This window comes from Neoarius graeffei, chromosome 5, assembly GCF_027579695.1.
Source record: "Neoarius graeffei isolate fNeoGra1 chromosome 5, fNeoGra1.pri, whole genome shotgun sequence".
Lineage (NCBI taxonomy): Eukaryota > Metazoa > Chordata > Actinopteri > Siluriformes > Ariidae > Neoarius > Neoarius graeffei.
In genome coordinates, this window is record NC_083573.1 from 109195766 (window position 1) to 109211649 (window position 15884).

General features: G+C 48.6%; 1 protein-coding gene across 1 annotated transcript in view; it reads left to right on the forward strand.

The window, feature by feature from the left end:
- ift140 (intraflagellar transport 140 homolog (Chlamydomonas)) overlaps positions 1 to 15884 on the forward strand; it is a 118292-nt gene that overhangs the window by 63776 nt on the left and 38632 nt on the right. The window contains exon 19 of the mRNA XM_060922721.1: positions 7858 to 8035. Within this exon, the coding sequence (XP_060778704.1) occupies positions 7858 to 8035 (178 nt within the window). The remainder of the gene's footprint in view (positions 1 to 7857; positions 8036 to 15884) is intronic.

The window sequence follows — 15884 nt, forward strand, 5'->3', positions numbered from 1 at the left end:
CGGGCCCCCAAAGATTCTGGGAATTTCCTGTTGCCTAACTTTAATAAACAGCCCACATCTGTATCTACTAAAGGAGAAAGTGAGGGAGGCGGATTGCGGGATAAATAAAGACCACATGGCTGTGGAATTTGGGGTCAGAGAAAGTATTAGTGATACACGAAGCTAGAGAGATAAATGGAGGCAATGAGAAGATACGTCACAGTCTGGATGGTTTGAAAGTAATGTAACTCAAAGAATGATCAAAGACTAAGGCAGTTTAGACTCGGCGTTCTCACTGGGTAGGCCTGTCCAAATGAGATGAGTGGTAAATTAGTCAGAATGTAAGAAAGAAAAGGTCCCATCGTGTAGTCAGTCCGTGGGGATTCATGGGAAATATGTACTGGGTTTGTAGAGATGAGTGAAAGTTTAGGATGTATATTTTCCTGTTCCAAATTCAGACAACAATGGATGATTGTACAGGGTAGACTGTAAGGCCATATATGGTTCTCTGTGCCCACACGATTGTACCGAGTGTCTTTGTGTGCTGGAGCATTGCGATTTCCCTTCACTAGAAAGCTTTTCCAGAGGAGTGGAGTTTACTATAGCATTACAGGGGAGTATATTTGGTAATGAGATGTTCCACAAACACGTGTGTGATGGTCAGCGGTGTCCACAAACATTTGGCCAGGTATGGGGTGATTATGAGATAGAGATTGGTGTTGAGTTGCTGCTAAGAAAAATGTATGAATCCACTTGGGTTATATAAAAAGCATCTCCAAACAAGTGTTGCCCGGCAGCACTTATTTTATACCGATATGTTGATAATGGTAATATTTCTCAATCATCAGCTGTCAGGTTATAGTCCTATGAAAATCCATGACCTTGAGTTTGACATTTCAGAGTCATTCAAGGTCAAAGTTCATGGCGGCAACTGAAAGCCCATATGGGACTTCTTACAACCCTGATTCCAAAAAAGTTGGGACAAAGTACAAATTGTAAATAAAAACGGAATGCAATAATTTACAAATCTCAAAAACTGATATTTTATTCACAATAGAACATAGACAACATATCAAATGTCGAAAGTGAGTCATTTTGAAATTTCATGCCAAATATTAGCTCATTTGAAATTTCATGACAGCAACACATCTCAAAAAAGTTGGAACAGGGGCAATAAGAGGCTGGAAAAGTTAAAGGTACAAAAAAGGAACAGCTGGAGGACCACATTGCAACTCATTAGGTCAATTGGCAATAGGTCATTAACATGACTGAGCATCTTGGAGTGGCAGCGGCTCTCAGAAGTAAAGATGGGAAGAGGATCACCAATCCCCCTAATTCTGCGCCGACAAATAGTGGAGCAATATCAGAAAGGAGTTCGACAGTGTAAAATTGCAAAGAGTTTGAACATATCATCATCTACAGTGCATAATATCATCAAAAGATTCAGAGAATCTGGAAGAATCTCTGTGCGTAAGGGTCAAGGCCCGAAAACCATACTGGGTGCCCGTGATCTTCGGGCCCTTAGACGGCACTGCATCACATACAGGCATGCTTCTGTATTGGAAATCACAAAATGGGCTCAGGAATATTTCCAGAGAACATTATCTGTGAACACAATTCACCGTGCCATCCGCCGTTGCCAGCTAAAACTCTATAGTTCAAAGAAGAAGCCGTATCTAAACATGATCCAGAAGCGCAGATGTCTTCTCTGGGCCAAGGCTCATTTAAAATGGACTGTGGCAAAGTGGAAAACTGTTCTGTGGTCAGACGAATCAAAATGTGAAGTTCTTTATGGAAATCAGGGACGCCGTGTCATTCGGACTAAAGAGGAGAAGGACGACCCAAGTTGTTATCAGCGCTCAGTTCAGAAGCCTGCATCTCTGATGGTATGGGGTTGCATTAGTGCGTGTGGCATGGGCAGCTTACACATCTGGAAAGACACCATCAATGCTGAAAGGTATATCCAGGTTCTAGAGCAACATATGCTCCCATCCAGACGACGTCTCTTTCAGGGAAGACCTTGCATTTTCCAACATGACAAGGCCAAACCACATACTGCATCAATTACAGCTAGAGGTCTGCGCGGGTCGTATTTTTCAGTCCCGCTCCCACTCGCGCCCGCATTGTGCAGTCCCGCTCCCGCCTGCTCCCGCAAAGAATTATGATTTTCAGTCCCGCTCCCGCCCGCGCCTGCCATATTTTGTCCCGCTCCCGCCCGCAAATCCCGCATGATGCAGACGTTCGCGTTATTTCTCAGGAAAGAAATTTCTCAGAACCTTTTGGCACTTATCACAGCAAGCAAAGGGCAGCTGATTTCCCTCCGCGTTGTACGAGTGAGAATGATTTCCAAATGTCCGATTTCAGGACTCTTGACTTTTTAACGGTAAATGTACCTCTTTTTAAAGCAGCACTTACTTTTGAAGCACTGTGAGCTTCAGTAGAGGAGCTCTGCTCTTCTGCCATGATCGGAGATCTCAAACACAGAAGAGGAAAGGAATCGGAAACGTACGAGAGTTATTTATCCTCTCCTGGATCAGAATCAGAATTCTGATGGCCAGCTCATCTAAGGTGTCATTGAGGCATCATGTTAGTGTGGGTCACTGGAGGCTGGGTGTGAACGGCGAGTCATTAGAGTGATCAAAGGATTGCCCGTTAGGGTGATCAATGGCAATCTGACTCTCTCTGCAAATTTAGGCATCTTAAAATGTTTTTATTAATGCCAAATAAAATATCCAGCACAAATTATATATGATAGACATAAATTAATAATTTATAAATTTTATTTTAAACACGTTTTTAGTTAGCGGGACTGCGGCTTATCACCGCTCCCGCCCGCGCTCGCAATGAGCTTTCAAAATTTGTCCCGCGCCGCACTGCTTTGCGGCAGGTCCTGCGGGACTCCCGCGGGAGTGCAGGGCTCTAATTACAGCACCATGGCTGCGTAGAAGAAGGGTCCGGGTACTGAACTGGCCAGCCTGCAGTCCAGATCTTTCACCCATAGAAAACATTTGGCGCATCATAAAACGGAAGATACGACAAAAAAGACCTAAGACAGTTGATCAACTAGAATCCTACATTAGACAAGAATGGGTTAACATTCCTATCCCTAAACTTGAGCAACTTGTCTCCTCAGTCCCCAGACGTTTACAGACTGTTGTAAAGAGAAAAGGGGATGTCTCACAGTGGTAAACATGGCCTTGTCCCAACTTTTTTGAGATGTGTTGTTGTCATGAAATTTAAAATCACCTAATTTTTCTCTTTAAATGATACATTTTCTCAGTTTAAACATTTGATATGTCATCTATGTTCTATTCTGAATAAAATATGGAATTTTGAAACTTCCACATCATTGCATTCTGTTTTTATTTACAATTTGTACTTTGTCCCAACTTTTTTGGAATTGGGGTTGTATATGTTGATAATGGTAAACATCTGGCTATCATCAACTGTTTTCAAGTTACAGCCCTTGAAAATCCTTGACCTTGAGTTTGACCTTTCAAGGTCACTCAAGGGCAACGATCATGGTGCCAAATGAAAGGCCATATGGCACTTCCTATATGCTCATGAAAGTAAACATCTGTCTATCGGCAACCGATTTTGAGTTATAATGGAAAATGTTATTTTGACTGAAAGGTTGACCTTTCCGGTGAACTTCACCTTGACCTAATTACCCCCAAAATTTAATCAAGTAATCTACGGACCATTGCCTACTTACCCTGAAAATTTGAAGTCAATCGGTGCAACCGTCTAGATGCTAGATTGTTAACAACTAACTGCACTGATTACAATACCTCACCCTGCTTACTCCATTGCAGGCGAAGTAAAAACTGACCTTCCTTCTTTCTCACCTGTCAAACCCAAGCATTATTCTTCTACAGCTCGAGTTTCTTTGTTTATTTGATGGGTAAATGAACAGCAAATTCCCAATGAGACTTTTCAATCCTGGAAAATAATTAATTCCTTATCAATTCCTTCAGCATCTTCCTGAAGCGTCTCACAAACACCCACAGCCTGATTAAAAGTGGAATTAAGTCCAGTTTTTTCAGCGCAGGTTCAGGCCTTGGGTTTCTCCAATGATACTTGACAGTCCAATGATTTGTTAAAAAGTTTATCAGAGACTCATTTCTGCAGTGGAGAAAGTCTTGTGGTAAAATCTGCACATTCTTTCAACTCTCATCAGTTATTGTTGTATTTGTGGCAAAGCAAAAAAGATTTCCTGTGAGTGTGTAGTTCTTGGGTGCATTTAGAGTTTCTGTAAAGCCAAAGCTAGAGGTTCAGCTTGTGAGACACTGAATAAAAGCAAGCACCTCTTTAGGATGAGATGGAATGAGTATGAATCACATAATTAATATGTATTTACTTTCAAAGTAAATTCATTCAGTGTAGGTAATATTGATGTTAAACCACATTGTTATATTTTTAAACACATTTATTTTCTTCCAGATTGTAATTTCCCCGCACAGGATGTGCCATGGGTTACATTCTTCTGGATGGTTCTCCACAAAATTCACTCCCTCTGCTTAACGCTCTATTTAGTCCAATTTGCATGGTTTAAATCTGCTCCATATGACACCCTCTTCTAAAGTTTTTCACTTAGTCTTCTTGAATAAAGATGAATAAAATCCCAAACTATGATATTACCAGTCATATAATAAAGATATATATATGCCGCTTTTCCACTACAAACGCGGCTGAGCCGTGCCGTGCTGAGTTGGGCTGAGTCGAGCTGAGCGGGGCTGTTGGCGTTGCATTTCAACTACAACCGTGCTGAACCGTGCTGGCTGGAAGTGGGTGGACACATTGGGTGGAGTTAGCGAAAGTGGGTGGACGTCACGTGATGTCGTTAAGCGGCGCAAACAGTGACATCAGTGATCTTTTAAGCGGTAGTCTCACAGCCCGGATAGTAAACAATAAACATGGAGTCGTTAGTGTTGCTGGTCTTGGTGCTGTGGCTTGTTGTCACCGACAACGCCAACAGATACTGGCAAGAGCGTATAGATGAGGCGAGGCGCATAGGGCTTCAGAAATTCTCGTAATTCGTAATTCTCCTTCTTCTGGGTTTACAGATCTCAGCGTGCTCGCGGGGCGTGTGAGGACACTCCTCCTCACCAATCAGTGCACAGGGGAGTGTCTGCTCACACCCCCAGCCTCACTCAGCTCGGTTTGGCTCGCTTCAGCCCCACTCCAAAACCGTGCGAGTTTTGGGGACTGAGCAGGGCTGAAGCGAGCCGAGTCGTGCTGTTTTAAGGTAGTCGAAACGCGAGCCGTGTCGGGCTGAAGTGAGCTGAAGCGAGCTGAAGTGAGCTGAAAAAGGGTAGTGGAAAAGGGCCAATAGTTGCTGCCTAAAAGCAGAGCTCCTGATGAATTTATGAGCAAAATATTTCCAATGGCACAAAATCACCCTGAATAGAATAATATTACAGCACCATGAATTGTATCGTGTCGTGTTTTTCACCTCAATAGATCATTGCATTGTCTTGTGACAGTGAGACCAATAATGAAAGACAGATTGGAGTTATGATACATATTTATTCCTTTCTTTGACGCCGCATGCCATGCACCAGAAACAACTCTAGCACATTTATTATGGTGTGACTCTGCTGGGTGCCTGGGGAACAGCAGTGAACCAGCGCTTTCACTTTACATCACTACTGTAGAGTTACCATCCGATATCACACTTGATATGACGCGGTACGCGGTGGTCCGGACTACCGTTGTGGTCTGGACCACGCCGTTTTCAGGTGTGGTCCGGACCACCAAGTTCAGAAGACAAATAAATTTTAAATTTTCAGCTACTTCTTCCCCTAATTTAGAATAAATTCTTTCCTTTGCCCTTTCTTCTGTTGCTTTGTAGTCTCTAGCACATTTTTTCTTATTCCTTAGAAGCTGTTCATAACCACCCTGAGACATAATGACGAAAGTTGGTAAAATTATTTTTCACTTCCCTCGTGGCAGCTCCCGCTTTTTTACATGCGTTAGAACTGGTATCTTTTATTGCGCGTGTGTTTTACGCATGCATTTCTCTTCCGGTTTGAGAAAAAATAACAAATGATGTACGACTTTGTAAAAAAACTCGTATTAAATGACAAACACAGTATGATTTTGGTAAGTTTTTATTTATATCGTAATATAATACAGCATACGGTGAACCGGACCACAATCCAGGAAAAATAATTAATTAATGCCCTCGTTTTGTATGGAAAATACGGTGATCCGGACCACCGCGTACCGCGTCATATGTCAAACAGCTGTCTGGTTTCATCTCTCATGTCCACACACTCGCAGCATCATTATGACTAATCCCCATCATCTGTTCCTGATTAGAGCTCAATCACAGTGCAGACATTTATATAAGGACTCTTGGTAACACACAGACTTTGTGAAAGCCTTGTATTTTGTGTCACTTTTCTGGTTTTGACCCTGTTTGTGTTTTTGGACTGTGAGTATTGGATTCTGTCTGATATCCTGTCTGTGCCTCACTCCACCACTGCCTGTTTTTCGACTTTGCCTTCGTCTCCATTTTGGATGTGTTTGATTTGCTAGTGTTTTTTCAATAAAACTCTTCCTGCGATTACATCCATCCATCGCCCTTAGACGACACAAACTGTCACCTGTCCAACAAGTGAGTGGACTAATAAAACTGTTTTAACTCATTTTATATGAAAGTGTCGTGAATATTTTCTGTAAAATGTGTTAGTAAATAAGCCCAGTTTATGTTTTTTAAAAAAGCAAATTAAAAATAAGCGCTGGATAAAAACCTATCTATCTTATGGAAATAAATTGTCTGGTGGTCAAGTCTTTATGAGATATGTTGTCTTGCACTTATGATCGGGTTCCCAGTGGTGGGACACGTTCTTCATTTATACAGATGTCGTACTGTCAAATATCAGGTTGATACATTACCATATTCTCTTAAGTATGGAGCTCTGTTCCTTGCTCTTCATGCATGGGGAGCTCCACTATTACATGCTAAAACAAGTGTTGCCAGGCAAAACAAATCTCGCCCGGCAGCACTTATTTTATACCTATATGTTGAAAATGGTAATATTTCTCAATCATCGTCTGTCAGGTTATAGTCCTATGAAAATCCATGACCTTGAGTTTGACATTTCAAAGTCATTCAAGGTCAAAGGTTATGGTGGCAGCTGAAAGCCCATATGGGACTTCTTATATGTTAATAATGGTAAACATCTGGCTGTCATGAACCATTTTAAAGTTATAGCCCTTTGAAGACCCATTACCTTCAGTTTGACCTTTCAAGGTCATTCAAGGTCAAAGATCATGGTGCCAAATGAAAGCCCATATGGCACTTCCAATAAGTTGATAATGGTAAATATCTGTCTACCGTCGACCGTTTTCAGGTTACAGCCCTCTGAAAATGTGTGAGCTTGAGTTTGACCTTTCAGGGTCACTCAAGGGCAAAGATCATGGTGAAAAATGAAAGGCCATATGTGAGTTCTTATATGCTCTTAATAGTAAACATCTGTCTATCGGCAACCGTTTTTGAGTTATAATGGAAAAGATGTTATCTTGACCAAAAGGTTGACCTTTCTGGTGACCTTGACCTTCACTTTAACCTGATTACCCCCAAAATTTAATCAGCTAATCTACGGACCATTGCCCACCTACCCTGAAAAATTGAAGCCAATTGGTGCAACCGTCTAGACGCCAGATTGTTAATAGACAGACACACAAACAAACAGACAGACAAGCAAACAAACTGCACTGATTACACTCCCTCACCCTGCTTACTCTGTCGTGGGCGAGGTAAAAATACACCATCATAAGTAATGCTGTGTATAAAATCATCTTAGCAGGCTAGCTAAGAGATTAAGAACCACGACAATGATTGTATTTTGCTGTTTGTGTGTGTTTCAGCGAGGCTGTTTGGGAGAACATGGCTCGTATGTGTGTGAAGACTCGGCGTCTGGATGTGGCGCGTGTGTGTCTGGGCAACATGGGTAACGCCCGAGCAGCTCGTGCGCTCAGAGAGGCGGAGAAAGAGCCAGAGCTGGAGGCACGAGTTGCGATGCTCGCAACGCAACTGGGCATGCTGGTGAGACACTCAATCACCACTTTATCAGCCAGTTTATCAGCTCCGCCTTCTTTACACCTGATACTGCACTTATACACTTTTTTTGTCAGGGTTTTTTTTGTTGTTGTTAGAAACTAAATCGAGGGTTATGTATATAACTGCGGTTCTATGAGTTTCGGATGACCGCCAGAGGCGGTGCTTTCAGCACATGGATATCCATCACACGAACGTGCAGGTCGAGTAATAGTAACAACAAAGTCACGTGTGACCTGGGTGACGTCACCCCGTGACCCCGGCATAAAAGACCGGTAAACCCAGGAAGTGACCTCTTGGCAAATCTTCTCGTGTACACTCCGAGTGACTGCCAAGCTCTGGCGGTCATCCGAAACTCATAGAACCGCGGTTATATACATAACCCTCGTTCTATTTCGTTTCTACTGACCGCCAGAGGCGGTGCTTTCAGCACATGGATGACTAATACCAACCAGGTCATGAGGAGTGCCTACCCGTACTCAGTGCTGCTGCGACGGGCCTGGAATGACAGCCGTCGCCACAGGATTATGTGGAACGACATTAAGACGGTAAAACCTGGTGAAGGTGCAGCTGGAAGCCCAGGAGGCTGCGCTGCATATGTCTGAAAGGGGCACGCCCTTCAGTGATGCCCATGAGGCCACCACGCTCCGTGCAGAGTGCGCCCTGACAGCCGGAGGAATCGGGGAGCCACTGTGCCTCTAGGCATGTAATATGGCCTTGACTATCCACTTGGATAGCCTCTGCTTAGAGAGCGCCAGACCCCTCCTCGGCCCTGTGTGGCACAGAAACAGGGCATCATTCCTACGGAAGCCCTCTGTACGGGACACGTACACCCTGATGGCGCGAACTGGGCACAAAAAGTTCCGACCTCTCACCATGGCCCGCCTCGAACGCCGCAAGGCTAAGGGGCTGGTTGGCGAAGGTAGCAGAGAGGGTCTTCGGGAGGAAAGGGGGTTAGGCCACAGAGTGACCCCACTGTCGCCGGAGTGCCACTGCAGGCACTCCCTACTGACTGACAGCGCGTGTAATTCCCCGACGCGCCTCGTCAATGTAATGGCCGGAAGAAAAGCAGTCTTCAGGGAGAGCCATGAAATGTCTGCCATGAGCAGGGGCTCAAACGGTGCGTCGCAGAGAGCCTGCAGCACCAGGTGAAGATCCCATGTGGGTACCCGGCTCCGTCGGGGGGGGGGTCTCAACCGGAGAGCACCCTTCAAGAAACGTGCCACCAAGGGGTGGGACCCCATGGTCCTTCCCCCAACTCTGGCATGCTGAGCAGAGATGGCAGCTGCATAGACCTTGATGGTGGCAGGAGTAAGACCCTTATCAAACAGAGACTGGAGGAACAGTAGAATGGTCGGTAGGGGGCAGCATGTAGGCTCCTCCCCCCGAGTTAAGCACCAGTTGGAGAAAAGCCTCCATCTGTTGGCGTAGAGGGCATTGGTGGAGGGTGCCCGAGAGCTTGCAATGGTGTTGACCACTGCCGGTTCACAAAGACCTAGCAGGGGGTCCGGCCCTTCAGCGGCCACACCCAGAGCTGCAGACGGGCTGGATCCGGGTGCCAGATCTGCCCTCCCAGCTGTGATAGCAGGTCCGTCCTCACTGGCAGGCACCGCCGTTCAGAAGTTGCAGCAACTTGGGAAACCACACTCAGCCCGGCCACCGAGGGGCGACAAGCAGCAGCCCGTGGTGGTCCATCGCAACCCTGTGTAGGGTTGGCCCGATCAGCGGCAGAGGGGGGAAGGCATACAGCAGTTGCCTCGGCCAAGCATGCGCCAGCGTGTCCTGGCCCAGGGAGCTGGGGCCGTGGAGGCTGAACCACAGAGGGCAGTGTGTCGTCTCCTGGCAGGCAAAGAGGTCCACCTCTGCCCTGCCAAAACGTTCCCAGATGGCGAGAACCACCGCTGGGTTGAGTCTCCATTCCCCGGGATCGGGGTCCTGGCGGGACAGCAGATCCGCTGCCCTGTTGGCAGTGCCTGGCAAGTACATGGCACGCAGGCTCAAGAGATGTCGATGGGCCCACCGCAGAAGTTGGCCGGCCACTTCCAAGCACTGGAGGGACTTGGTGCCTCCCTGGTGGTTGATGTAGTACACTACCGTAGCGTTGTCCGTCCGCACCAGGACGTGTCTGCCGGCCAGGCCTGGGAAGAAGTGCTGTAGGCCGAGGAACACAGCCCGTAGCTCCAGCACGTTGATGTGCTGCTGTCGCTGCCCTGGACTCCAGTAGCCTCTGACGGTCCGGCATTGCCAGACTGCACCCCAGCCTCCCAGGGAAGCATCCGTGGTGATGACCTCCCTCCGGGAGGGGATAGCCACCAGCGGAACACCCCGCAGAAGGTAAGCCCTCCTCCTCCATGGACGGAGGAGCCTGGAAAAAGTATCCGTCACCTTCACGAGCCTGTGCCCATGCATCACCGGGTGGAGGTGGAGACCGTTGAGCCACCTCTGAAGCGGGCGCAAGTCCAGGAGTCCCAGCGGGACCAGAGAGGAGGCTGCCGTAAGCATGCCCAGCAGGCGCTGAAAGGTCTTCAGGGCGAGTGACCTGCCCCGTCCGAAGTGGCCAAGCAGTAGGCGGATGTTGTGGATCCTGGTCTGGGAGGGGGTTACCATCAACGACCTCGAATCCAGGTGCATGCCCAAGAAAGTCGTCTCCTGGCTGGGCACCAGCGAGCTCTTCTTGTAATTCACCCTGAGCCCCAGCTCTGCGACATGCGAGAGCACAGTCGCGATGTCAGTGCGGGCCTGAGCTGCTGACCGTGAACAGACGAGCTCTTCTTGTAATTCACCCTGAGCCCCAGCTCTGCGACATGCGAGAGCACAGTCGCGATGTCAGTGCGGGCCTGAGCTGCTGACCGTGAACAGATGAGCCAGTCGTCCAGGTAAGGCAGGACACGCAAACCCCTTGCCTGAAGTGGTGCCAATGCCGCTGCCACACACCTGGTGAACACATGGGGTGCCAGCGATATCCCAAAGGGCAGAACATCGAACTCGAGCCTGGCCCTCGAAGGCAAACCGCAGGAACTGCCTGTGGTGTGGCGCAATGGGAACATGGAAGTAGGCGTCTTTCAGGTCGATAGTGACAACCCAATCGCCCGCCTGGATGTGGTGCAAGACACCCACTGTATGCAGCATGCAGAATCTCATGGTCTTCAAGTGGGAGTTGAGGGACCTCAGGTCGAGGATCGGGCGGATACCGCCGTCCTTCTTCAGAACCAGAAAATACCTGGAGTAGAACCCACCTTGCTGTCTCTGCCTGTCAACGGGAGAGATTGCTCCTTTCTCCAGGAGGGTGGCGATTTCCTGCCGGAGGACGAGGGACTTCCCCGGATGGCTCACGGTGGTGTTTGACCCCCTGAAAACGCGGCGGTCGGCAGCAGAACTGGATGCGGTAACCCTCGGTCAGGGTCACCAGCACCCAGGGGTCTGGGGTCAACGCTCTCCAGCTTTGGAGCTGTTTGCTGGAAAAGCGGCCGACCGCCGGCGCGCTGATGTCCGCGCCGTCCAGAGCGCCCCCGTCGGTCACCATGGGGGCGACGAGGGGCGGACTGGGTGTAGGGGGCAGCACCGCGGGTCCGGGAGGTGGTGGGGCGACGAAAGTCATCAACCCGTCTGGTCTCCTGGCGGGTGCGTGGCCGAGACAGAGTCGGTGTGGGCCCCCCTGAAGGACTGGGCAGCATTGCCATGGTGGTGGACCTGGCGGAGGCCAGCGAACTGCTGTTGCGCCTGGACGACCCGGGCACTCCGGTCCAGGGCCTGCTGAGCGGCCTCGCCAAACAGCTCCCCGGGGACAACAGGGAGAGAGCGCAGCACATGCTGGTCGGGCTCGGCCAGAGGGGACTGTGCCAGCCATATCTGCCGGCAGGCGAGGGTGAGATACGACATCAGCCGGCCCAGTTCCCGCGACGAGTAGGCAAAGGCCTGGAGCCGCGTCACACAGCTCCCGTGATGCCGCGCTCGTCCCCTCCAGCGTCTGGGGGTCCATGACACCTGGCTGGCAGAAGGGAACTTAAAAAATAGGGCGAGAACGCCCCAAGTAAGTAGCCCAAAATAAACAATCAGGCGGTAATGAAAAACGACCGGGCGAACACACCCGTGGTCGGGAATATTAACAAGGATAGGCGCCGTGCGCCACAGAACTGATAAACAGCGGCGAGAAACACCGCTTTAATTTAAATGAATGAAAGCCGCTTCTCAATGTTGGGCATCTGCTGGAGGCCGTAGGTAGGGGTGTCCTGCATTGCCGCCAGGGCCCTGCAGTCACTAGGGAGGTGGGAAAGGCGTCTAGGGTCCGCCCAACACCTCTGTAACTCCTCGATGTATGGGGCCGAGGGCAGAACGGACAACGAGGAAGGCTATGCGGGACCTCTGAAGAAAGCGCTCTGATGCTGGGCCACCGGGGGCGTGTCCAACCCCAGACGGCCCAATGCAGCCCTCAGTGTTGGCTGGACGGATGAGCATCCGCCTTCCGACGCTGCCACGGTGCCATGGCTGGTGGCCTGGGAACCGGCCGGAGAGGTGGAGTCGTGACCGTCAGACCCACTGCAGTCAAAGCTCTCCAACATGCAGTCTGCGCAGGCCATGTCCGTCAGCCCCTGCCGCAGGTGATCAATACTCAGGCACGAGGGGCACTCACGGTGGCCGTCCTCCAGTTCGAGGGGGGCCCGGCAGTTGGCGCAGCGAGGGAATAGGTCCGTGACACCTGGCTGGCAGAAGGTAACTTAAAAAATAGGGCAAGAACACCCCAAGTAAGTAGCCCAAAATAAACAATCAGGCGGTAATGAAAAACGACCGGGCGAACACGCCCGTGGTCGGGAATATTAACAAGGATAGGCGCCGTGCGCCGCAGAACTGATAAACAGCGGCGAGAAACACCGCTTTAATTTAAATGAATGAAAACCGCTTACCTGAGCGACAACAAGCCGGCCTCCAGCGGTGAGGACACTGCCCCGGAGGGCTAGTCAGCTAACTCCACCGAGCGAGAGCGCTCAGCTTAACGGAGTAACAAACAATACGAATACAACACACAAGACAGCCGGCCCGTGAGCAGGCCGGAGGCAAGGCTACACAAAACAAGGCGGTCGATAATATTAACAAGGATAGGCGCCGAGCGCCACAGAACTGATAAACAGCGGCGAGAAACACCGCTTTAATTTAAATAAATGAAAACCGCTTACCTGAACGAAAACAAGCCGGCCTCCAGCGGTGAAGGCTAGTCAGCTAACTCCACCGAGCGAGAGCGCTCAGCTTAACGGAGTAACAAACAATATGAATACAACACACAAGACAGCCGGCCTGTGAGCAGGCCGGAGGCAAGGCTACACAAAACAAGGTGGTTAATAATATTAACAAGGATAGGCGCCGTGCGCCACAGAACTGATAAACAGCGGCGAGAAACACCGCTTTAATTCAAATGAATGAAAACCGCTTACCTGAACGAAAACAAGCCGGCCTCCAGCGGTGAGGACACTGCCCTGGAGGGCTAGTCAGCTAACTCCACCGAGCGAGAGCGCTCAGCTTAACGGAGTAACAAACAATACGAATACAACACACAAGACAGCCGGCCTGTGAACAGGCCGGAGGCAAGGCTACACAAAACAAGGTGGTTAATAATATTAACAAGGATAGGCGCCGAGCGCCACAGGACTGACAAACAGCGGCGAGAGAAACGCCGCTTTAATTTAAATAAATGAAAACCGCTTACCTGAACGAAAACAAGCCGGCCTCCAGCGGTGAGGACACCGCCCCGGAGGGCTAATCAGCTAACTCCACCGAGCGAGAGCGCTCAGCTTACGGAGTAATAAATCAATACGAATATAACGACAAGAAGAAAAGAGTTGGTGGACTTAGCGCAGTTTCTTGGAGGATGCATAAGCACAGCCCCAACCCTACGGGTAACGAAACTACCACAGCGCTTTGTCCAAATTTCAATCCAACTCGCAACCTGCAAACGCGAGAAGATGTAAGAGGTCACTTCCTGGGTTTACCGGTCTTTTATGCCGGGGTCACGGGGTGACGTCACCCAGGTCACACGTGACTTTGTTGTTACTATTACTCGACCTGCACGTTCGTGTGATGGATATCCATGTGCTGAAAGCACCGCCTCTGGCGGTCAGTAGAAACGAAATAGAACTTATCTTGCTCCTCATACAGTGGTGTGTTCATCATTCCTAATGATTAGAACATCCTTTCCCTTTTTTTAAGCTCACTGGGTTATCACAGATAAGTAGCTAAGAGCTATGACTGTCCTGTTGCTTGTCTCTTAGGGTGTGTCCATTTAGCGCTTTTCTCTGGCAAAAAGATGCTGGCTTCATCCCAGCACTTAATCCAAAAAAAAAAACCCACCATGTTTTGTTTCTAGGACAACAATATCTCGAAAACACTTCACTGCTTTAACCACTGTCATATGATAGGCTAGCATCAGCAGTTTGCTTTTTTATTATCTCATCTCATCTCATTATCTCTAGCCGCTTTATCCTGTTCTACAGGGTCGCAGGCAAGCTGGAGCCTATCCCAGCTGACTACGGGCGAAAGGCGGGGTACACCCTGGACAAGTCGCCAGGTCATCACAGGGCTGACACATAGACACAGACAACCATTCACACTCACATTCACACCTACGGTCAATTTAGAGTCACCAGTTAACCTAACCTGCATGTCTTTGGACTGTGGGGGAAACCGGAGCACCCGGAGGAAACCCACGCGGACACGGGGAGAACATGCAAACTCCACACAGAAAGGCCCTTGCCGGCCACGGGGATCGAACCCAGGACCTTCTTGCTGTGAGGCGACAGCGCTAACCACTACATCACCGTGCCGCCCCCAAAGTACAAATTGTAAATAAAAACGGAATGCAATAATTTACAAATCTCAAAAACTGATATTGTATTCACAATAGAACATAGACAACATATCAAATGTCGAAAGTGAGACATTTTGAAATTTCATGCCAAATATTGGCTCATTTGAAATTTCATGACAGCAACACATCTCAAAAAAGTTGGGACAGGGGCAATAAGAGGCTGGAAAAGTTAAAGGTACAAAAAAGGAACAGCTGGAGGACCAAATTGCAACTCATTAGGTCAATTTGCAATAGGTCATTAACATGACTGGGTATAAAAAGAGCATCTTGGAGTGGCAGCGGCTCTCAGAAGTAAAGATGGGAAGAGGATCACCAATCCCCCTAATTCTGCGCCGACAAATAGTGGAGCAATATCAGAAAGGCGTTCGACAATGTAAAATTGCAAAGAGTTTGAACATATCATCATCTACAGTGCATAATATCATCAAAAGATTCAGAGAATCTGGAAGAATCTCTGTGCGTAAGGGTCAAGGCCGGAAAACCATACTGGGTGCCCGTGATCTTCGGGCCCTTAGACGGCACTGCATCACATACAGGCATGCTTCTGTATTGGAAATCACAAAATGGGCTCAGGAATATTTCCAGAGAACATTATCTGTGAACACAATTCACCGTTCCATCCGCCGTTGCCAGCTAAAACTCTATAGTTCAAAGAAGAAGCCGTATCTAAACATGATTCAGAAGCACAGACGTCTTCTCTGGCCCAAGGCTCATTTAAAATGGACTGTGGCAAAGTGGAAAACTGTTCTGTGGTCAAACGAATCAAAATTTGAAGTTCTTTATGGAAATCAGGGATGCCGTGTCATTCGGACTAAAGAGGAGAAGGACGACCCAAGTTGTTATCGGCGCTCAGTTCAGAAGCCTGCATCTCTGATGGTATGGGGTTGCATTAGTGCGTGTGGCATGGGCAGCTTACACATCTGGAAAGACCCCATCAATGCTGAAAGGTATATCCAGGTTCTAGAGCAACATATGCTCCCA